Here is a 25,045-nt window from a genome sequence, read left to right on the forward strand (position 1 = left end):
ACAAAAGGGGTCTTGTTTTGTCTAGTTTATCAGATGAATGAGGGTGCCACGTTAAGTTACATGGTAAACACTGAACATGTAGCTACACTGACTTTTAAGAAATTAGTAAGAGAACCATCTTAGATCTTCCTTACCATTGCTTTGTGATATCAAACATCATGACTACACCATTACAGTTCTTATATACATCCAGGAACTCAGCATCCAGAGCCATCTCTGATTCTGCCTAGGAAGAGCAAGGAACAAAGATCACAAATGATTCCATTCTCCCAAAGGCATTTGTAGACTTTTTTTGAAATTCAAAAAAATTTTAAAGGCTAAGTAGGGTAGGTGTCTTTGACTAAAAGAAAAAAAATATTCTGTCATTTAACTAATTATCAACAATATTCAGGCAGCAAGATTCAGAAGGTTATATGCTGCTGTTATATCAACAAATTATTATTCAGAAGCAAGGGAAAAAAAATGCTCGAGTGGGCAGTCCTTCTTCCAGTTTGGCTCATAATGTGGTTCCAGAGAACTTTTCCAGGGCATAGTTAGCAAAAACCCTTCCTAGTGTCTCTGCTACTTTATTCCATATCTACTGTTTCTGTAAAACTCTTAGGTAATTGGCCATGTGCCACTAGGAAAGAATAAATAACTTCAGTCTTCTGACAAAAGTCTCATGTATTCCTAAGGATTTCAGTTCAATCTTTCTATTCAATCAAGACAGAATTTCATTTTAAATTATCTCCAGACACCACAGCTAGATTGGTGATGTTCAGTAACACTGCATGTCATAGCTAGGGTGCAGAACTCTGTATTAAATAGTACCTATTTACAAAATACCTGAAATTTCTTGATACAGCACTGGACTGGGAGTCAGAAGACATATGTGTTCTTTAACAGTGGCTTTGTCACTACCTCAATCTATGACCTGGACAAGACACTTAATTCCTCTGTTAAGAGTCTCTGTTCTCTGCTTATAACATGCTTATATGGCATTTAAATATCGTAATATATGGTAATGCCTGCTTTAATTTACAAGGATATTATGAAAGCCAAAATGACAAAAATAGAAGTGAAAGCACAATGAAATACTTAAAAAGTTAAAAACTTCAAATTGTTACACTCAAGACCTCAAAAATTTTATCATTTCAAGTAGTATGGTTATTATTCTATTAATGAAGACTGAAATCCCACTCCCTCCAAACAACCTTATCTAAATTTTCATAAACTGCTTTGACCAAAAAAACAAAAACAAAAACAAAAAAAACCACTTTATGGCCAAACTTCTAGTAATGATCTCCTAGAACTCTGGCTAGAATGATCCTCAAACTATCTTTTGATAGTTGCCATATGCCAGGTAAGATGGGAGGGAATGGGCTCATGGACACACACAGGAATCGGCTACCATGCCATCGTCAAAATTTAGCATGCTGATATGCGTGAGTAAAAAGGGAAAAAGGAAATGGAGGCAAATGTGTCATTAGGTCACCTCAGAGAAGGGTCAGGAGCCACTGTGTGTACGAAGTATCCCAATATTATCTTCAAAGCTTTCTATCTTGGTAGGACCTGCTAGAATTTACAGTCCCACTGGCATAGTCCCTCAAGAACATAAGCTCACCTCCATTACACAATGAAGCTATTATTGGAGGAATATTATTTTAGTGACTGGAAATTGGGCCTTACATAAGATTTTACAACTGGTTTTTAAGGTAACAATAGAGTAACACCATTACAGGTATCTTACTGGTAAGCATCTGAAATAAAGTTCGTACTTTCTAAATTCAGATTCTGAATTCTAGCAACTCACAGGCCATAGCCCAATATATTGCCATGTAAATGAGAAGTATTTAGCAGCTATAAAGCACTAGTACATCTGATAGAAAGAAGGGTCCATGTTCGCTGTGAATTAAGGATATCTTTTGATTACCTCAATTTACTTTCACAGAGTAGATGCTGAAATTGTCTCAAGAGTCTGAAAAATGGATTTATCTTCAAGTCAATTTTTTCACTTTCAAATCTGCTTACAAGCTAAGATTTTTGTGAAAGGCAATTCAAGGGTAATCAACTAACTTAAAATACAACTCAGGAAAACTCCCATTATTGATGGTCATTTCTGGGTGTAAAGAAAAGGTAATATATATTTCACTAACACGTATTAGTTCGGATGGCATTTGACATAACTGAGTAATAGATACAAGTAGTCTCTAACAAAATGGACAGGACACACAAACGGACAACAAGCACCATCTGCATCTGTTCTTACCATATATGGGCTCTGAGGAGATTCAAAAATAGTCATTTCCTGAAGTAGGAATTATCTGATCTGGACACTTATGAGGAAAGTTAAAATGAGGGACATGTGGGAGGAGGAGGTCCAGAATAATAAAGAGCATCATTAAAAAGTTGAAAATATGTCAGTTTTTATAGGATTATCAAATAAACTAACTTGGATCTACATCATGTGCATCAAAACATGTAACATTAAAAAAATAGAGAGAGCTCAGGGAAGAGAAAGAACTGGTATCTCAAAATGGCTTACCTCCTGGGGATCATTTTCCAGTTTCAAACCATCTCCTCGTTTTTTGCACTTTCCTTATTAAAAGACAGAAATAAATTATGGACTTGAAGTGCCAAATACACAAAAATGCAAAAGTGTCTAACGGATGGAGTGTCCTCCCTACCTCCTTTCTCCCTCATATCCATTTGAAACAAGCTGTTTCTGTCGTGTAATAAAGAATCCAAAGAGCTGGGAAGGGCCTTCATAGTTTAGCTAGTCAAATATTACTTGGATACATGATTCTACTTTTCCTCTCTAAAACAGCTCTAAAAAGATCCAACCTCTGCTTGGATACTTCCAATGACAGAGAACTCATCAGCTAATGAGGCAACTCTCTCACTACATTTCTTATCTTAGAAACTTGAAACATTTTGATTCCCTCTAAATGGTTTCACATGAATGTCAATGAAATGAAAGGTAAGGTGAAAACCGAAACCTAGGCAAGAAATAGCAATCTAACTCTGATTAAGGGACTAGCATGAGACAGCTGCCTGAAAACAAATCAGATCTATTATAATTGTTCTTTACTCTGTTTCAGCTGAAAGTAAAATGCAACATTATTTCAAAATTGAAATGCAGCATAAATTAAGATGCATACAGGTTCAATGTGCAAACTATTTTAAAACAAAAGACAGAAAAACCAGGTTGCACTGACCTGAAGCCCTAGTGCATGACAAAGCAGGGTTTCAATAGGGTGTTGGAAAAACTGTGTTAAGCACCTTCACATGAACTGCTTCTAGTGAATTCAGCAGCAAAAATGATCATAAGTCTGCAAGGACTGGCCTAGGAGGAAAGGAAGGTCTCAATATTCTTAAATTAGTTCCTAGACCTGTTTTAAGAAAAATTTTAAAAGAAAGCCAAGGAACCTTTTTATAATGGGCATCTATAGAAACACGAAAAAGTTAATTCAAGTTTCAACTATGACTTCTTTCTCCTGTCACTGTCACTTAATTACTTTTTGTATATGAGTGATGGCAGAGAGATATGGATCCGCATTATGATTGTTAAACCAGAGGAAGAGGTCAGAAAGAATTTCTGAAACATTTTTAACCTTTTCAATCCTTCTTTCTAAGTCCTGCACCATTTCCTCCTTCCCTGAGAAAATCACAGAGGGAAAAATATTTCCTTAGATCAAAAATACAGATTACCTAATAGTTCCTTAAAAGCCAATATTGGGGTTTTATAAAGTCATACACATCATTTTGGGTAAAGATGACAGAATCATGATTAAAAACAGGGTAAATACCTCAACGGCTTTTATTCATTGGAATCAAGGAAGTGGTTTTCCACTACCAAAGGGGAAAAAATGTTTCAATGAAAATAAAACTGCTTACCTTTAAATCTGAAAAGATCACATATTACTATGAGAATGACAATATTTTCGGATGTATGGAACATAGAAAAGACATTAAGAGATATAATATCTCTAGGACTTCAAAGTCAAAACAGATGACTATGCATTTTATTCTTATACAGGTTCACAGGAAAGGAATTGTTAAATAGTCTCTCAATTACTCTTGCATTAGTCATCTTCCTTTTGAGAATCCTTTCTATATAGAAAAATGGTCAGTTTGGCATTTTTCTCAATATACTCTCTCTTGATGGTCTCTTTCAATTCTCAAAGATTTAATTCTCATCTCTGAGCAGATGATGCCTAGATTTATATATCCTTTCTCAGCAGCTGGGGTTTGGTGACTTGCCCATGGTCACACAGCTACTAAGTGTCTAAGGCCAGATTTCAACTCAAGATTTTTCTGGCTCCAGGACTGGTGCTCTGTCTACTATACCACCTAACTGTCCCCAATCTAGCTCTTGAACAATTCCTTCATATCATTTTTAACTGGATGTTCCAAAAACATTTCAAACTCATCATTTTTACAACAATAATTCTTTTCCTCTAAATCCAGTCCTTTTCTGGATTTCCTAATTTCAGAGAAGAGCAAAATCCTTCTGGCAGTCACTCAGGTTCAAAACTGTTTAGATAGTCTTTCTCAACTCTTCACACTTACGTATCCAATCAATTTTTAAGCCTTGTTGACTTTCTCATATTAACTTTAGGATCAAATACAAACTGTTTAGTCTTTACTATTTGGTTTCAGCCTACCCTTCCAGATTTATGCCTTATTATAACTCCCTTTCACATGCTCTTTGGTTCTGCTTCAATGATCTTCCTGCTGTCACACACAATACATCATCTCTTATCTCTGTGCCTCTGTACATGCTCTCTATTTTGCTTGAAGCAGACTTCTCCACACCTTCACCTCTTAGAATCACTAGTTTCTTTCAAAGTTCAGCTTAAGCATCACCTCACACATGAAGTTTCCCAGATAGAATTATTGTGTATATAATTTTTATGGACATGTACATGTACCCCAATAGTATCTAAATTCCTTATGGGGGAAAATCTTTTTGTTTTTTGTGCTTGCTGTTTCCTCTTTTATAGGCAAAACAATTCCAATTCCTTTAATTCTTTAAAGATATTTTCCAAATCCCTATTTTTATATGTTTATTTTTGGACCTCCAATCATCTCTCTTAATGAACAAAAGAAAAAAAAAATCAACTGTACTTTCCTACTATACCATATATTAATTTACATGTGTAAGAGGACTTGTGGGAAAATGAACTAAATAGAAAAAACCTAAACACTGGCCTTGGAGGCAGTAAAATACAGTCCAAATAAGTCACTATTTCTCTGTGCCCCAGCTGTTCAAGACTACAAGCTGTAAAAAAGTTGTTCATTAGTTCTGGTAGAGAAAGTTTCCTTACTAGTAGTTCTTTATATCAACAGGAAGAAAAAGGACTTGTAACAAGATACAAAGATTTAGATTCAAATTTACTTGAAAAAAATACTAAGTTCTCCTTAGCAAAAGCTACTGTGATGTGAAGGGATAGTGGTCTTAGATTTTTATTTCTTTTCTCTTCAGGATAATATCAGCCTCAAACATACACAGAAGTGCCATTTTAGTATCAACACTATATTCTTTATATGTAAGTCCTACTGAATGAATGCAAAAGCATGTATTATGCATTAAGTGCCAAGCATTGTGCTAAGTATTAGGAATACAAATATACAAAGTAAAAATCAGCTCTTGCCAATCAGTAATTTATATTCTCATGGAAGAAACAACACTTTTTTTTTTTAAAGCAGTTTTTGAAGAGGCAAAGGACAGAAATGGGACAAGCTGCCCTAGTACCTTGGTTAACCATATAGCTAAAGTGAAAAATTGCTTTTACCAGAACCAACATTATAACAAAGGAACACTGCAAAGTTATGAAGTATTTTCCTGAGAAAGCTTGGAAGTTTAACTGGCTGTTTAAGGTAAATAACCTATCCTTTACAAAATACTCAAATGATTGTTACAAACTCATAATGTTTCAAATTGGACTGCCTAGTGGCTCATTCAATATCACATCTCCTTATCATTCTGATATTAATAAAAAAATCAGCTTCACTAAGGGATTGAAAAATGGTTAAACAAGTGAATCCAACAAGAGTTTAGAATTACTGTGACTTAAAGTGCCTCAATTACACTCCAGCAGCTCTAAGCTTCACCAATTAAAAACAGTATACTGATGTTCAAATTATACTTCTAACATAAGGATAACAGATTCTGAGAGGTATATAGGTGTCTTGCCACATCAAAAAAAATTTAAACTCAACATTAACAGGATGTTATTTTTTAAAGAACACTAAAAGGATAACCAGTAAGCATATCTGAAACTTAGAGCTCTGTGGTTTCACATTACTAGTAAATGTCAAGACCAAGAGAACAAAAACCAGGTAATAATATGCCCTCTAAGGGGTTAATAAGTAAATGGGCAAAAATAACCAGGTAAGAAGTTTTCTTCATACACATTTACATGCATCTATTATTAAATATTAACCTATTTTTCCATTTCCTCTCAGTCCTGTTTATCTTAAGCCAATTTAAGCCATATCGCCCTTTTTCAAAAAAAAAAAAAAAAAAAAAAAAAAAAAAAAAAAAAAAAAGAAGAAGAAGAAGAAGAAGAAGTTAATTTCTGTGAGAAACTAACATGAAAATGGCTTAATAAAGATTTGATACGATGGCTTAGTCACAGATATGTTGTTACAAATCAGTCCTCTGAGATGTTTTCCCACATTAAAAAAAAAAAAAAAAAAAAGCTACTTTTGGCTTCAATACAGCATACTTCCAAACAAAACTATTTACAAACTGCATTCCCATCTCTATGTTCCTCTCCCTTCAAAAACATAAACAAACAAACAAATAAATAAATCCTTATTTTTAAATAAATGGAGAGAGGTCACTCAGTTTTGCAGACATTATGCTTTCCTCCTACCTGTAACCACTTAGGCATCCTTTGTTGGATCTTCATCTATGTCACACTTGCTAACCACAAAGATCTATCTAGGGTCCTATGTCTACTTCCTCTATAGTATTTCATTTCATCAGTTCCCATGGTTTCAATAATCGCCCCCATGCAAATGACTCTCAAGTCTAGTGTCTATTTTTTCATGACCAACAGGTCTCTCATATCCAAATGGCAATCAGACAATATAGAACTTAAACTCAATATATCTAAAAATTCACTCCTAACTTTTCTCTTAAAAACTCTTCATTGTCTTCCCAGTCATCATGGCTTTCAACTTAGATGTTATCTTTGATTCCTACTCTTTTCCCCTGCACTATATCTATATCAGTTGTTAACTGTCGCTGATTCTGCCTTAGAAACATCTCTCACAAACTCCCATTCTTCTCTTCTGACACTACCCCTTCCTGGATGCGGGCTCTCTTCACTTCACGGCTGAACTATTGCAAAAGTTTGCTGGTTGGCATTCCTGCCTCGTTTCCCTCCAATTTATTCTCCACTTGAGTTGTCAAAACGATCTTACTAAAATGCAATTCTGACCATGTAACCTTCCTCTCACCCTCCCCCATTCCTGTCTAACTCTGGCTGGGCTCATGCCTGTAATTCTTTCCTTTCTCACTGTCTTCTGTCTTCCTTCAAGTTTCAGCTAAAGCCCCACCTTCTACAAGAAGCTTTTCCTAGGCCTTGATCCTAATACCTTCTTTCTGAGGTTGCTCTCAATTTATCCTGTATGTATCTTGTAGTTATTACAGCAACTAGCATCTCCATCTACCAGACACTGTGCATCTTTACAACATTGGGAGGTAGGCGCTGTTATCTCCATTTTGCCGTTGAGGAAAGTGAAGCAAACAGAGGTTAAACCGTTTGCCCAAGGACACAGTGATTCAAGGCACAGTATTCTATCCACTGGACCACTGAGCTGCCTCAGTCCTTTATGTTTAAGTTTCAGGTGCTATCTTAGATTTCTAAGAGTCAAACTGACTGCTATGCATCTCATCTCTAAGTTGGCAAATAGTACTAACTGATGCTTACTTAGCCAATAATGACTTATGAAAGAGAACCATGTATTTCTTTAGATGTAATGAAATAGATGTCTATTTCTTTAAGACATGCTTAAAGGCAATGTCTGGTATTATAAGTGTATTATTACATCTTAAAATATAGTGAAAACACAAGTTTAGGTCTGAGAGGGTTTTCAAAGTGTTCTATGAACTAACCCTAGGAATTACTCAAAAGAAAGAATGGTGATAATGCATACTTCAGAACAGGGTGCTTTATTTTTGTATTAGGGATCTATTCTAAGAATGTTTTTTACATGCATAAAATATACAGGATAATGAAAATAAAGACAATTTCCCCCCCCATCCAAATTCAACCCCTGAACTCTACCTGTGAAACCTAGGTTAAATTCCTACTTTGATATATTCCCAAGTCTAAGGGGGAAAAACAAGCAAACAAAAAAAAACAAACTACCAGCTGAAAACAATTTATAAGATTTAATCAACACCCCAAGCCCCAGAGATAGCTAATAAACAAATGCATATAATTAGGAAGCAAAACCAAACCAAAACAAAAAGGCAATTCAATCTATTACTCAGGAAATTACTGTCCTTCAAGACAATAAATAATTGCACTTCAAGATAAGAAGAAATACTTTTAGTTGAGAGATAATTAAAATCTGTACTACAAAACAATGTAGTGCTGAACCACGCTGTTCGCTAGATATACAGAAAAAACCAAACCCACTTTTTGACTTCTTACAGCAGCCTGGAGGGAAAAATAAACCAACAGCAAAGCTAGGAAGCAAACACTTAAATTAAATACAAACTAGCAGATTCCCCAAAATCACCAAATGTTTGCAAAATAATACTGTCTTTTTCACAATATAGAATAATAACTGGACCTTTGAATAGTAAGACATTTTGTAATTCTCTGGAAGCAACTTCTAAAATATGCTAAAAGCACTGCAGAAAAGAGTTTTTAAAGTATAAGTCAACACAAGGCTAAATTGGAATGGCTTAATGTTCTTCTAGCTAGATGAATTTCATTACCACAAACTTAGCAATGAAAACAAGGCGATTAAAAAAATTTTTGTACTAAAATCAGTTCTAAATAGTCCTTTATCCATTAAATCTTTAATAATAATATATCCCAGGAAGAATATTTGGGAAATAAGAGATGAATTAAGCTAGAAACTATTAGCATGGAAAGTACATATCCAGACATATTTCTAGTGTTTGCCATTTCAAATAAAGCCTTGTAATTGGAGGATGGCATGCAACTATCAATATGTGTTAAAGATAAGATCTTGGAAAAGGTAAGAAAAAGACCAGATCTTATTCAGCACTACACTGCAAAAATGCTTTAATATTGCAAGGCTAATGCAACTAGTATAAATTCTCACCTAAAGAATCACAGAGGAGAAATTTTTGCCCTAAGCATAAGAAGAAATAAAAATGAGAGATTGTTAATCAATGAAAACTTCAGAAATTTTATTAAATAGCATGTCATTAAAAGGCTAGAAAAAATATTCCTACCCATTCCCTTACTCCTTGTTATGGACTAAAATTTACTCTCTGCCAGTTGTTTTTTCACTTCCCCTTAAAAACCAGTAAAACTATTTAAGTTTCAAGCCAACATCAGATGGAGTCTGGTATTAGTTTCTATATGTTTTTATTCCACAACTGAAAAAGTACTGCAGGAATAATGCTGATGCTCTTTTATCTTTAGGAGTCAAAAAGAATATTCTTTTTTGTGATGGGAGAAAAAATTCTGAGCTATGTTTTGGATATCTTTTTTGAGGTAACAGGAGCTGTGCACCTAAGGACCAATGAATACAGGACAGTAGAATAACCCAATTCTTATACCCCAATTCTTGGCAATTCATAAGGCTCCAGCACCTTAGAAAGATGTAGTGGAGAGTCTTTCAGACCAGCTTGGTCTCAGTGGGGGGCGTGCAGGAGCCCAGCCACCTACCACAGTGGTGTGAGATGAAGATGAATCTGGTTGTCCACTGAACTCTCGACTCGTAGCTTCTTCCTCTGAATTTACAAGTTCGTAAAAATATTCCTTGTGAATCTCTTCTGTTTTATATGTAAACTTCAAAACTCGTGATTTGACAGATTTCCTTATATTTAAGAATTTAGGACAGTGTTTAAGATCACTTTTCTAAAATACAACAGTCTTGAATAAATCTAATCTTTTGCCTGATTTATCTGGATTAAGCCCAGATTTAAGAAAGAAATTTTGGAAAAGTAACCAGAAATGTTAATTTTAAAAGAATTAAATAAAACTGAATAAAGGATATGCTATTGATTCCTGTCCTACATGCTGTGGCGTTAGGGGAGTTTAGTTTGTTTTATTCTACCTTAAGAGCTAATATAGCATATTAAAACCATAAACAGAATAAAAGATAATTTGTATAAATGGTAAAAAATCCCAATAACCCAAAACTTCATGAATAAATAGAATGGTGTTTGCCAACAAACAAACAGAAAATTCATTTCCTTGGACAGACTGGAGTATGCAGCAAATAGATTTTTGAATCAGCAGAACCAGAGATTAAGTTTGATAATGAATGCACAACATCCATTTCATAAAACAGTATATAATCAAGGCTGCTTGAAATAGAGGAAAAAAATTTCCCAGAATTTTAAAAGGAAAGAAATTATGCTGATCTTCATGCATAAAACACATCAAACTTAGGACTTTAGGTTAAAAAGGAGGGGATGACTTACCCTTGTCAACTACATCCCAGACTTCAACCTTTACAATGTCATCTGTGGCTAAAATGAGAGAAAAAAAGAGTATTAGAAGGGTATATTAATTTGGAACTATGCCCAAAGGGCTGTAAAACTGTTCATACTCTTTGATCCAGCAGTGTGTCTCTATTGAGTCTGTATTCCAGAGAGATCATAAAGAGGGAAAAGAAACTACATGTACAAAAATGACTGTAGTAGAGGTGGAGGCGAAAGGAACTTGCTCAATCTCTCCCCCAAATTGCTCTAAATTCCTTTAAATAATGACTTTAAACAAATTTTAGAGCATCAGAATACCCCAAAAGACAGAGTAGAACTTTTTTAGCCAAAGGCAACTTAGAAGATCAGCAGAAATGGTCTGTGATATCAGGGTAAAGTCCAGCATGCAATCCCAGTGCAGCCCACTTCAGCACAGTTCTGGCCTGGCCCCTGCCCTAGACAAACTCTGTTGCTTTACCACACTAGATCTTACAAGCTACAGTGGGGTGAGGACACTTCTAACAGTTCCAGGGCAGAAAAGGGAGCTTGTGGTCAGGATCTCTGAAAACAGTTACACAAAATCCCTGAAGCTTAGAAGTTAAAAGTCAAGTAGCATTCTAGGAAAATGTGCAGACAACAAAAAAAAAGTTACCACAGAAAGTTACTATGGGGACAAGAAAGATCAAAACATATTCAGAAGATGATTACAAAGTCAAAACTCCTTCATCCAAAGTCTCCAAGAAAAATAAGAATTGGACTCAGGCCATGGAAGAGCTCAAAAAGAGATTCTGAAAATTAGGTGAGAAAGAAGAAAAATTAGGGAAAGAATTGAGAGTGGTGCAAAAGGAAATACAAAAAGCTAATGAGGAAAAGAATGCCTTCAGAAACAAAATTGGCCAACTGGGAAAAAAAGGTACAAAATCTCACTGAGGAAAATAATTCATTAAAAATTAGAATTGAGCAAATAGAAGCTAGTGACTTTATGAGAAATCAAGAAACAACAAAGAAAAACCAAAAAAATGAAAAGATAAAAAGAAAATGTGAACTATTTCATTGGAAAAACAGCTGACTTAGTAAATAGATCCAGGAGAGATAATTTAATAATTATTGATTTACAATAACAAATCATTCAAAGATATGAAAATTATTTGATGGGGAACACAGTTGGGAGGGGTGGAATTAAAAGCAGTTATTAACATTTCAAAGCAGTGTAGCACTACACAGGTGTTGGACTTGAGTGCATTGTTCCATCTGATGGTGCAACCATGAGAACAAACCACCAACAACAAAAAAATGAAAAACAACAAGAAAATTAAAAAAAAAATTATTGGTCTACCTGAAAGTCATGATCAAAAAAAAAAAAAAAAAAAAAGAGCCTGGACATCATCTTTCAAGAAATTATCAAGGAAAACTGTCCTGATATCTTACAACCAGATGGTAAAGTAGAAATGGAAAGAATATACCAATCACTGCTTGAAAGGGATTCCAAAATGAAAACTTCCAGGAATATTATAGCCAAATTTTGGAACTCCCAGGTCAAGGAAAATATACTATAAACACCCAGAAACAAACAATTCAAGTACAGTGGAGCCACAGTCAGGATAAAACAAGATTTAGTAGCTTCTACATTAAAGGACTGGAGGGATTAGAATATGAGTTTCTAGAGAGGAATGGAGCTGGAATTATAAACAAAAATAACCTTCCCAGAAAAACTGAATATAATCCTTCAGAGGAAAAGATAGGCATTCAATGAAATAGAGGGAAATGAATACCATAGTCCAAATGATAAATGATAAATAAATATGATCTTTGCCCAAAGGGCTATAAATTCATGCATATCCTTTAACCTAATAATACCACTATTAGGCATGAATACCAAAAGATAAAAAAAATAAATAAAATGCAAAAAATATTTGTTGCAGCTCTATTCTCAGGGCAAAAAATTGGAAATTGAGGGGATGCTCATCAATTGGTGGAACAAATAAATAAATAATGGAATATTATTATTCTATGGCAAATGGTGAGTAGGATGTTCTCAAAAAAAACCCTGGAAAGTCCTCCATGAACTCAGGCAAAAAGAAATGTACTGTATATAAAACAACAGCAATGTTCTGGAGTGAAATGACTTTGCTATTCTCAACAGTACAATGATCCATGACTACTCTGAAAGACTTGATGAAACATTCTATCCGTATCTACAGAAGAAACTGATTAAGTCTGAATACAGATTGAAGCAAATGTTTTGTATAACTTCACAAGTGGTTTCTTTTTTTATTTTTTTTTTTGCTGAGGCAATTGTGGTTAAGTGACTTGCCCAGGGTCGCAGCTAGGACGTGTTGTCTTGAGGCCAGATTTGAACTCAAGTCCTCCTAACTTCAGGGCTGGTGCTCTAACCACTGCACCACCTAGCTGCCCCTCAAAGTGTCTTTTAAACCTGTTTTTCAAATTGGGTCTATGAAAGAGAATTAGAGGTCAAAAGATCTGACACTAAATAAAACTTCCAGGTCCAGATTTGATTTTAGAAAGGCATTTTTTTCCTAGCTTCCAGGCCTTAACTATGAAGTAACATGGATATGATATAGTTAAATAACATTAAACACATATCCTTGATATAGCTACCAGTTGGGCCCCAATAGCCAAATAGATCTAATGAGGCTGTCCCCCAGATCAGAAAGGGTTCCTCAGTTTTGCTTTGCTCTCCCTCACAGTAAGTCCAGAGCATTGACTTTTTTGATCAAATAATGCTGACCTGTTTAGCACATTTGAAGGGGCAGATATTTAACAGTTATATAAACCTAGGAAACACTATAACTGTTAAGACAGAAAAGAAGTATATTTGAATTTAGCTTCAAATCCTGACCCTAAAGATGATTTTGGACAAGTCCCTTAACCTCTTTGTTTTCTAGGCAACTAAAACTATATTTTAGAGGAGTTGTTGATCTGTACTAGTAAAGGTTTTTATAGACAATAAACACTGCAGAAAATAAGGAACTTGCTTAAAATCAAAAACTCCAGGATGAAGTTAGAAGATTGCTTCACTGAAAATCTCAGTTTAAAAAAAGAAAAAGAAAATCTCAGTTTGGCTCTCTAATTTCCAATATACTCTTGTAATAACTAAAAGTTCTTTAAAAAAAAAAAAATCTATTCAGTGGATTAGAAAGCCTACAAATCAGAACCTATAATTCTTAACATATTCTTTCCCTGAGGTATATATTCCCTAACAACAGATTAACAATAACTTGACTTAAAAGCCACTGAATTTACATTAAAAACTATCCTAATAAGCCAAACCTATATCCAGAGTTGTTTGTTTATAAAAGCTCCAAATCTTCCTTAAGTGAACCAGTATGCTAAATGGAGTGCTGACCTTGGAATCAAAAATCCTGCCTGATACTTAACTACTTTGTGTGACATCAGGCAAGTCACTAAACCCTCCTTATCTGTAAAATGAAGATTTATTATTTGGAGCATATACGTCAGAGAGTTTGAGCCTCAGCACTTTGTAAACTTTAATGTGCTATGTCAGGTATTAATATCATAAAATTCTTTTCTTATTATTTCACACAATCTTATTAATTACAGCACCTCTTTCAGGTTGTGAAGCTCAAGACCTATGGTACTGATTTTATCTTTCTATATGAAATACTTACCACATCTTCTAGCCATAGTTTCTGACAATTTAACTCAGCATGAATTTGATATCTTCTTTTTAGTTCCAACCCTTACCTCTCCTCCCCTATTACCATCCTATATGTCACTGAATACTGTGAATCATGAAGCCTATTGTTCAATGCTTGGCAGAATACTAGATGGACAACTAGTACTTAGTTTTTGGTTTTGTGAAGTAACTGGAGTTAAATGACTTGCCCAGAGTTATACAACTATTAAGTATTTAAGGCTAGATTTGAACCCAGATTCTCTATCCACTATGTCACCAAACTGTCCCATAGCACTCAATTTTACTTGAATCCTTCAAACAAAAGAAATCACAAAAATATGTAAATTCTTTCAACCTGGTATCAGGTTCCTGACTCTTATTTCAGTATTTTATCTACCACAACAAGTTTGCTTTGACATTACTTTGTTTCCTTTCAATAGTCAATTCCCTCTACTCATTTTCTTTTGCAGCTCATCTTTCTCTTATCATCTTTGTGTTACAAAGTACAGTATACCTTGTTCTGAAGTTTTATATCTCCTTAATCCTCAGAAGCAAGTTCTTTATTCTAGGGGAATCAATAAGGAGCCATGAAAATGAAAGCCTGAGTAATTATACATTTGGTGTTAACATCTAATATGAGAGCCCTCCCAGGAAAGTGTGAGAATACAGACACAAAGGGCTCAATCATCTACAGAAGAAAAATTTTTTTAAACTAAGAAAGAAGAACGGAAAGTAATAAGAATGCTGGGAATCATGAGAGTTCAGTAATGCCATGGGAAAAGCAATACTTTTGTGAAAAACGTAGCACTGAAGCTATTGTAATACATTTAGAGATTGGGGAAAAAAAAATTATGGGATACTGTAGGAAGAGATTCAAAATGAATCTTAAAATCAAAGTAAAATCACTTATCACAATACTACATTCCTATCCTCCCCAAATAAGTAACAAATAAGCTGCTGGCAATAGGGAAAATAAGATCCAACTATTATCCACCATTATTTTAAAGCTTCACATTAAAATATGGAGATAGGTACATGGCTATAAATTGTCTTCATGATAGATCTTTTTATGGAAAATTTCCTAAAGCTCCAGAAATATGTGATCATATTAAATCCCACAAATCAACTTTTTAGCATGATAATCATGAGATCCTTTGAGTAGTATCACATGACTAGAGATAGGGAAGGAAGAGTGGTAAAAGAATAGAATACTGTATTATTAAATTAAATACTAGCATAGCAAGATTTTAACTGAAGCTAGGTTGACCATTCTGGTTCACCAACTATTCACTCTTTAGGTTTATATCAATGGCATGAAATGGAAAAGCCTAAAAAAACCCAAACCTCTTGTTATTTATACTTCAGCACAGGAGTTCCTTGTTTTTTCATTAAGGAAACAAACTGAGAATAAACAACTTCAAGTTTACAATCTTTCAAGATTGTAAATATATATATATATATATATATATATCTGATAAGGGTCTGATAGAATGTATATATATATATATATATATATATATATATATATATATATCTGATAAGGGTCTGATAGAATGTACAAAGAGTAAGAGCCATAACCTCAGTGCTTAAATGGTCAAAGGATATGAACAGTTCTCAAAAGAAGAAATGAAAATTATTTAAAAACATATGACTTCCAGATCACTAGTAATAGAAATGCAAATTAAAAAAAAATCAGTACAATCAGCAAATTGACAATAATAACAAAGGATAAGAACAGTAGATGTTAAAGAGGGACTGTGAAAAGACTGGCACACTAATACTCATAGTGAAGATATGTAATGGTCCAACCATTCTGAAAAACATTTGAAATCATGCTTAAAAAGTGATTAGAAAAGTCTCTCAGATATTTGATCCAGAGTTCTCATTGTTAGGTATATACTCCAAGGAGGTTATAAACACCAAAGCTTCTATAAAATCCCCAAATAATTATAGCAGCACTTATTAAAGGAGCAAAGAACTAGAAATAAAGCAGATAATCCCTGAACAAGTAATGTCTAAACAGATTGTGGTCTAAGAATGTAATTAAATATTTCTACAAGCCTTTTCTAGCGTATTCAAATTCTGGACCAATTTCTAGCTAATGCCTTTCCCTCTAAGGTTAACACACACACACACACACACACACACACACACACACACACACACACGGTTTCTTCTTTCATTAGAATGTAAGATCCTTGAGGGTGAGGATTGTTTTACTTTTGTCTTGATATCCTTCAGTGGTAAATACAGTGTTTAGCACATATTAAGTTCTTTAAAACAAAACACTTTTTGAAGTATTTTTTTTTATCACTTTAGTTTTTCTCAGTATCCCCAAGAGGAGCAAGAAGAGCAAAAACAAAGAAAGAAAACTCTAAATTGATTTCTTTTAAAAAATATTGATATAAAAACCTTAAATAAAATATTAACAAAGAGATTATACAACAATATATCACAAGGTCCATACACTATGACAAGGTGAGATTCATACAAGAAATGCAGGGCTAGCTCAATTCTGGGGAAACTATCAATATAATAACAAAAACCAATAGAAATGATTATTTCAATAGATGCAGAAAAATTCTTTGACAAAATATAATACTCATTCCTATTAAAACAGGAATGCTCTAGTGCAGGGGTCCTCAAACTATGGTCGCAGGTCAGATGCGGCAGCTGTGGACAATTATCCCCCTCACCCAGGGCTATGAAGTTTCTTTATTTAAAGGCCCACAAAACAAAGTTTTTGTTTTTACTATAGTTTTTACTATAGTCTGGCCCTCCAACAGTCTGAGGGGCAGTGAACTGGCCCCCTATTTAAAAATTTGAGGACCCCTGCACTAGAGCATAAGAATTAATGGAGATTTCTTTAAAATAAGGACTATGTAATCTAAATCCATCAGCAATCATTAGCCATAATATGGATAAGCTAGAAGTTTTCCCAATAAAATCAAGGGAGAAGCAAGGATACCTATTATCACCAGTATTATTAGATATTGTACTAGAAATGCTAACTATAGCAATAAAAGAAGAAAAAAAGAAACTGAAGGAATTGGAATAGGCAATGAAGAAACAATACTATCACTTTATGCAAATAATATTATGGTATGGAGAATCAACTAAAAAAATGGTTGAAATAATTAACAACGTTAGCAAAGTTGCAGGATACATCACCAGCATTTTTATGTATAACCAACAAAGTACCCAGCAAGAGATAAGAGAAGTTCCATTTAAAGTACAGTAGACAATATAAAATACTTGAGAGTCTGATTGCCAAGACAAAACTAAGAACTGTATGAACACAACTACAAAACACTTGTCACACAAATAAAATCAGATATAAAGAAATGGAAAAATATTCATTGCTCATGGGTAAACCAAGCCAATATAATAAAAATGATAATTCTACCTAACTTGATTACTTATTCAGTGGCATCAAACTACCAAAAATTGTATTTTATAGAGCCAGAAAAAAATGCAAACCATGGGAGCATGGAATAGTTTACCTGTCAAATATGAGTATATGAAGGATTCTATTACATTAAAAGATTTTGCACAAACAAAACCAATGTAACCTAAATTAGAGGGAAAATAGAAAAGGGAATAGGAATTTTACAGCAAGTATTTTTGATAAAGGTCTCCTTTCTTAAATATATAGAAATCAAATTTATAAATCTATGTAATTCCCCAATTGATAAATGATCAGAGAATATGAAGAAGCACTTTTCAAACAAATCAAAGCTATCTATACTTTAATGAAAAAAAAAATGCTCTAAATCACTGATTAAAGAAATGCAAATTAAAACAACTTTTGAGTCACCACTCTTATCAGATTGGTTAAAAAACTGACAGAAAAGTAAAATGATAAATGTAATAAAATTAGAAAGACTTAAGTGAGCAGAACAAGGAAAACACTACACAGTAACAGCAACACTGTATGATGAACAATTGAATGACTTAATTATTCTTGGTGATACAATGATAAAGACAATCTCTAAGAACTCACGATGAAAAATGCTATCTGCCTTCAGAGAAATAACTCATGACAGTCCAAAGACAAGAAGCTTCCTATTTTCAACTGTTTGTTTCTTTTTGAGTTTTCTTTCATAAAATGACTAATATGAAAATGTTTTACATGATTACACATATATAATCCATTTCATATTGCTTACTGAATCAGGGAGGAAGGAGGGAATGGAGTGAAGGATAGAATTTGGAACTCAAAATAAAAAAGAATATCAAAAATTGTTTTTATATGTAATTGGGGAAAAACAAAATATTAAAAAAACTTACCTAGGTACTATTAAAACTCTTTAAAGGTAAATAAATTCAAATGAAATACCCTTTTTGTGGTATGGGCAAGTAAATCTCTACAGAATCCTAAGAAATTAAAGTTGCCTTTAAAGAAAGCTTAAAAAAAAAAAAAGATATAAATCTTTTAGAAAGAAAATTACAAGTGCTTCAAATTTTTTTTTTACCTAGCATTCAAGACTTTCAAGTTACTTTACCAATCACACCTGAGATTTTACGCATTTTTACCCAGGATCCCTATACTTTCTTACTTTTATAATTCCAGTGGATACTGGTGACTTGTATCTCTTGTGTAGGTATATATTCTTCAACAAACTTCTTCCCTTGTAGTCTATGCCAGAGGGTGGTTTTTCCTGTGTTTCTGTCTCCTCGGATCACTATTTTCACTAGGTCAAAAATAAAAGGAAAGAGAAAAATGTTTAAGACAAACATATGAAAGAAATGTATGTATGTACTTTCATTTATTCATTTGTACAGTCCACAATCAGACATTACCAAACCATTTATCTGCCCCTGTGACCACATCATTACCAAACCCATTATTGGTATCTCATCTTGTCCATTTTCCTTTGTCCCATGATATGCATCAAGCTTCTCAAAGTTTTTTTAATTCCTTTCTCCCAATTCTTGTCTTAAGTACCTAGAACATTCTCCATCTCAATTTAAAGAGTTGTATAATTTACTGAGGCAATATTCGCATTGGCATTGTGGATAAGGGGATTGGCTTTAGAGAGTAGAAATGCTGGGTCAAATTCAGTTTCTGACACATACAAAATATAGGATTATGAGTAATATGGGCAACTGAAGTTAAAATTTCATCCATACCAATGGAAGGATCTATCACATTGGAAATCTCTTATGCCAATATAATTACAAATCTAGACCACAAACATAATACATTATGACTACTAATATTACTCTCTTATGTAAATGGACTGTCTTTTCCATAAAGAGTTTACAAATAAATTTATTGCCTTCCTAACCAAAAGCATATTTTCAGTTCAACTATAGTTCTCAAATGTTTTTAGTCTGTGACTCTTTTTAATGGTGCAAAAAAAAATCTCATGGATCATTTGTGCTATATACTTATTATCGTAACTTGCCCCTTCCTCAACTCTTTTCCCAGTATTTAAAGAATGATGGTTATTAAGATATTAGTGCAAAACAAGATTAGAAGGGAAGCAACAAACTGGGAAAACATTTTCACAGTTAAAGGTTCTGATAAAGGCCTCATTTCCAAAATATATAGAGAACTGACTCAAATTTATAAGAAATCAAGCCATTCTCCAATTGATAAATGGTCAAAGGATATGAACAGACAATTTTCAGAGGATGAAATTGAAACTATTACCACTCATATGAAAGAGTGTTCCAAATCATTATTGATCAGAGAAATGCAAATTAAGACAACTCTGAGATACCACTACACACCTGTCAGATTGGCTAAGATGACAGGAAAAAATAATGATGAATGTTGGAGGGGATGCGGGAAAACTGGGACACTGATGCATTGTTGGTGGAGTTGTGAACGAATCCAACCATTCTGGAGAGCAATCTGGAATTATGCCCAAAAAATTATCAAATTGTGCATACCCTTTGATCCAGCAGTGTTTCTATTGGGCTTATATCCCAAAGAAATACTAAAGAAGGGAAAGGGACTTGTATGTGCCAAAATGTTTGTAGCAGCCCTGTTTGTAGTGGCTAGAAACTGGAAAATGAATGGATGCCCATCAATTGGAGAATGGCTGGGTAAATTGTGGTATATGAATGTTATGGAATATTATTGTTCTGTAAGAAATGACCAGCAGGATGAATACAGAGAGGACTGGCGAGACTTACATGAACTGATGCTAAGTGAAATGAGCAGAACCAGGAGATCATTATACACTTCGACAACGATATTGTATGAGGACATATTTTGATGGAAGGAGATTTCTTTGACAAAGAGACCTGAGTTTCAATTGATAAATGACGGACAAAAGCAGCTACACCCAAAGAAAGAACACTGGGAAACGAATGTGAACTATCTGCATTTTTGTTTTTCTTCCCGGGTTATTTATACCTTCTGAATCCAATTCTCCCTATGCAACAAGAGAACTGTTCGGTTCTGCAAACATATATTGTATCTAGAATATACTGCAACATATCCAACATATAAAGGACTGCTTGCCATCTAGGGGAGGGGGTGGAGGGAGAGAGGGAAAAAAAAATCGGAACAGAAACGAGTGTCAATATAAAGCAATTATTAAATAAAAATTAAATTAAAAAAAAAGATATTAGTGCAGTGATAGTGATTTTATATAGGGAAATTAATGATTTGGGCTAATATGGAAATTATTAATACCCCTGAAACCAGGCCAAAAAAGGGCAATACTTCCCAAATGCATTCATAATAAATGGTAATAAAAATCTAGAAGAACAGTTTATTTGTCTTTGCCACAAGGAAAGAAAAGTTTCTGAGTAATTACTAACTCTCCAGCAAACAGGTAAAGATAATAATCAACATTTCTACAGCACTTTAAGGTTTACAAAGAGCTTTAAATATATTATACACACATATCACAACATCCCTATTAGACAAATGCCATTAATCTCATTTTACAGATGAGGATACTGAAACTAAGAGAAGAAAAACAGCATACTAAGAGGGAACACAGCTAAGGCAATGTTCTAAATCATGGGTCCAAGATAATGTTCCATTATATGTTTAACTATGTGAACCTGTTATGGCTGTGAGACAGGGACTCAAGAAGTTTTATACCTATTTCAAGTCTCTAGTCAATACATATTTGTTGGAGTCTCCCTTTTCCTCCGAGGAAACATATTCCAAATCTTTATTCTTTTCCCTTGCTTACTTCACAAACTATGGAATATTCTACTTGTACTAGCCTCAAACTCTTTATTCTCACTTTGGATGTTATAACGATAATAACATTATTTACATAATGTTTTAAGGTTTTAATTACTTTCTAAATTTTATCTTTATCAATTAATGTATATTTAAACTTCATGTTTCTTCTCCAATACAACTATTCTTTCAGTTTGCTTCCCTTTAAAATGTGACCTGTAATCATTTGTATGTGTTCCTTCTTCACATAGCCATTATGCAGAGGAATGTGAGAAAGTTCAGAATTCTTTGGACACTATATTCACTATCATCTGAATGAAGTTCTAGAAAATATAGGCAGTATCTCAGTTTAGCAATCAATATTGGTCCAGACTACCACTATAATGCCTGTGCCAAATTAGTATTATCTAATTCATATTTTAGTGTGCTGCTAGAAAAATTCATCAGTTTTATAAACTGCAAACTGCCTTCAATGATTTAAAACTTTGGCACTACACAATTTACCAGGGTATGAATTTATGTTATTTTTCTACTAGGAATTTAGATCCCCTGGTGATAAAAGTGAAATAGCATCAAGCATATCCCAGAGAGATAAATATAAAAATAACAGGATATCTGTGTTTTTGTTGTTATTGTTCAGTCATGTCCAACTCTTCATGACCTCATGGACTATAGCATACCAGGCTCTTCAATCTTCTACTATTTCTTGTTGTCTGTCCAAATTTGTTTGTTTTTTCCAATAACAATTTCCCTTATCCTCTGCTGTCTCCTATATTCTTTTCAGGTAGAGTGATATTAAATTAATTTTTAAAATTTAAATTATAACACAGAATAAACTAATCAATTATTCCACCAGATTAAAAAAAAAAAACCCAAATGATCTCTTTTAGATAGTTACTATTAGTATTAGAACTTACTGGTCTAAAAGTTCTATGTAGGCCATTTATAACAATTTTTATCTGACCTCCTTCAGCCTGACAAGGTAATAGGCATCACTTTCAATATGCCTGCATTCTTATTTAACAGAATTTTCTAATTCTAAAGGCCAGTTCACATCTCCCTAAGATTTATCAGCAATAATAGAACTGATATTCAATTATACTTTTGTAAAAATATTTTTCAATTGTACACAATAACAGCAACACTGTATGATGATCAACTATGATAGACTTAGCGCTCTTCTTAGCAATGCAGTGATCCAAGACAATTCAAAAACATCTATGATGGAAAATGATAACCACATTCAGACAAATGGAATCTAAATGCAGATTGAAGTCCTCCACTCTCCCTTTTTGCTTTCTCATTTTTTTTTTCTTTTTGTTATAGTGGTTCTTTCACAACATGACTAATGTGGAAATGTTTACTATGACTGCACACGAATAATCTAATTATCACATTATTTGCTATCTTGGGGAGTAGGAAAGGAAGGGACAAAAAATGTGAGGCTTAAAATCTTATTAAAGTAAATGTTGAAAACTATCTTTACATGTAACTGGAAAAAAATTTATTATATGGGGGAAATAAAATTGTTGTGGTTCAGATGTTTTCATTCACGTCTGATTCTTCATGATCCTATCTGGAGTTTTCTTGGCAAAGAGTAGTTTGCTGTTTCCTTCTCCAGTTGAATTGACAGATGAGTAAACAGAGGTAAACAAAGTTAAGTGACTTGCTCAAGGTCACACAACAAATAATTATCTGAGGCTGAATTTGAACTCCATCTTTCAACATGATAGTTTTTTCCAATTAGCACTATTAACTATTTCATGTATATAATCTATTATAGATTTAGACCTGGAAGAGGTCTAGGCTCTTCCTAGTACAATAGTCTTAGTTTACAGATAAGAAAACTGAGGTTTAAAGAGATTAACTGACTTACTTGATTAAGGCAATAGTTAGTAAGCACCTTTTAGCCTGGGATGGTTTTTTTTTTTTTTTCCTGAGGCAATTGGGGTTAAGTGACTTGCCTAGGATCACACAGCTAGGAAGTGTTAAGTGTGTTAGGCCAAATTTGAATTCAGGGCCTCCTGACTTCAGGGCTGGTGCTCTATCCACTGCACCACCTAGCTGTCCCAGCCTAGGATGTTTTTGTTCTATTTAAAAAATATAACATATCCTAATGAGAAATGTTTGAGGAGTTTGTTTTTTTTTTTGGCCTATATCTCTCAAATTACAAGCTAAAAAATTCAGGTTCCTAGGACAAGTAAATTCTTGAATTTGAATTGGATGAAGTTTCTTTTTACTTAACATTTTTAATGTATGCTGTATGTATAAATTTAATGTGTGGAATCTATTTGGGAGAAAAGTTTTGGCAACTGCCGAAATATCTGTTTTTAAGTGGAGGTATTTTCTATATTCAGTCAAGGTGATTTGGGAAGGGAAATGAAACCATCCGTTGCCTCATATCCAATCAAGTAATTGATATTATGCTATATTAAGGCTTCTTTTTACTTAAATCAGCAGCTCAAAGGTGGTGATGTGTCTGATTACAAGAAATAGAAGGGGTGACTAAGCAGAGATTTCATAATAGAACCAACTTATTCCAAATCATTAAAAAATGAAGCCAAATACCAGCACACATCAGATGAAAAAGAATTACATGTAAAATTTCAGTTCTAAGAAGAAAATCTAAAATCAGCAAAAAGAGAAACAGGAAAAGATTATGAAAACCTCAATATAATTACTATCAGATATATACTGCTAGCAGGTTCAAAAAAATACATAAACAATGTATTTCAACATCTTATTCTCTATAAGAAATAAGATATTTCTTAACGAGAACAGATCATTCACTTGTCTCAGATGAAATATAAATTGATAGATCAAGACAAATAAATGATTATAGGATTTGGATCTGCAAGAAACCTTTGAGTCTGCCTATTTATTCCTTTGACTTTAAAGATATCTCCTGCCTCTACAGCTGAAATGTACTTTCATCTAAATCTTTTGGAATACTCGGCTTTCTTCAAGACTCAGGTAAGGTACTTTATATTAAACCTTCTATAAAGTCAAGCCTTTCCTGATCCCTAGTGAGGAAGCTAGGTGATGAAAAGGATGGAGTGCTGCACCTAGACTCAAGAAGACCTAATTTTAAATACAGCTCCTGACATTTAAAAATGAGACATTCCAGGTGATGAGTCTTACATCTTGGAGGTACAAGACTGGAGAACAGCAAAGGGTTCTATGCAGGATAGGTACATTTGAAAATCATCAGCATAGAGATAGTAATTAAATCCATGGAAGCAAATGAATTTGACCAATAGTTTAGTGAGAGAAGAGAGAAGGCCCAAGACAGCAACCAAAAAATTGTATACAAAAGGTGCCTCCATCTTAACTTTTTATCAAAACTGCTCTCACAAGGCAACTGAACCATATATTCTCTATAAATTTTGAGAGCCCATGAGGCAACAAATATTTTCCCTTTTTTTCTTCTTAACAAGTACACAAAAATTCCTAGTTCTCAGCCCACTCAGGATTAGTGGGCGACCTCCACAGAACAACACACATTTCTGAGAGAAGAGATTCCAGATTGTTGCTCCAAATTTCCAAGGAATTAAGACATTAAAAAAAATATTTTTTAAAACACAGTGTCATATTAATGATG

General features: G+C 33.8%; 1 protein-coding gene across 1 annotated transcript in view; it reads right to left on the reverse strand.

The window, feature by feature from the left end:
* RABL6 (RAB, member RAS oncogene family like 6) overlaps positions 1 to 25,045 on the reverse strand; it is an 81,434-nt gene that overhangs the window by 52,669 nt on the left and 3,720 nt on the right. The window contains exons 2-5 of the mRNA XM_051976952.1: positions 18,848 to 18,982; positions 10,631 to 10,678; positions 2,525 to 2,577; positions 135 to 226 (exon numbers count right to left, since the gene is read on the reverse strand). Of these exons, the coding sequence (XP_051832912.1) occupies positions 135 to 226; positions 2,525 to 2,577; positions 10,631 to 10,678; positions 18,848 to 18,982 (328 nt within the window). The remainder of the gene's footprint in view (positions 1 to 134; positions 227 to 2,524; positions 2,578 to 10,630; positions 10,679 to 18,847; positions 18,983 to 25,045) is intronic.

This window comes from Antechinus flavipes, chromosome 2, assembly GCF_016432865.1.
Source record: "Antechinus flavipes isolate AdamAnt ecotype Samford, QLD, Australia chromosome 2, AdamAnt_v2, whole genome shotgun sequence".
NCBI lineage: Eukaryota > Metazoa > Chordata > Mammalia > Dasyuromorphia > Dasyuridae > Antechinus > Antechinus flavipes.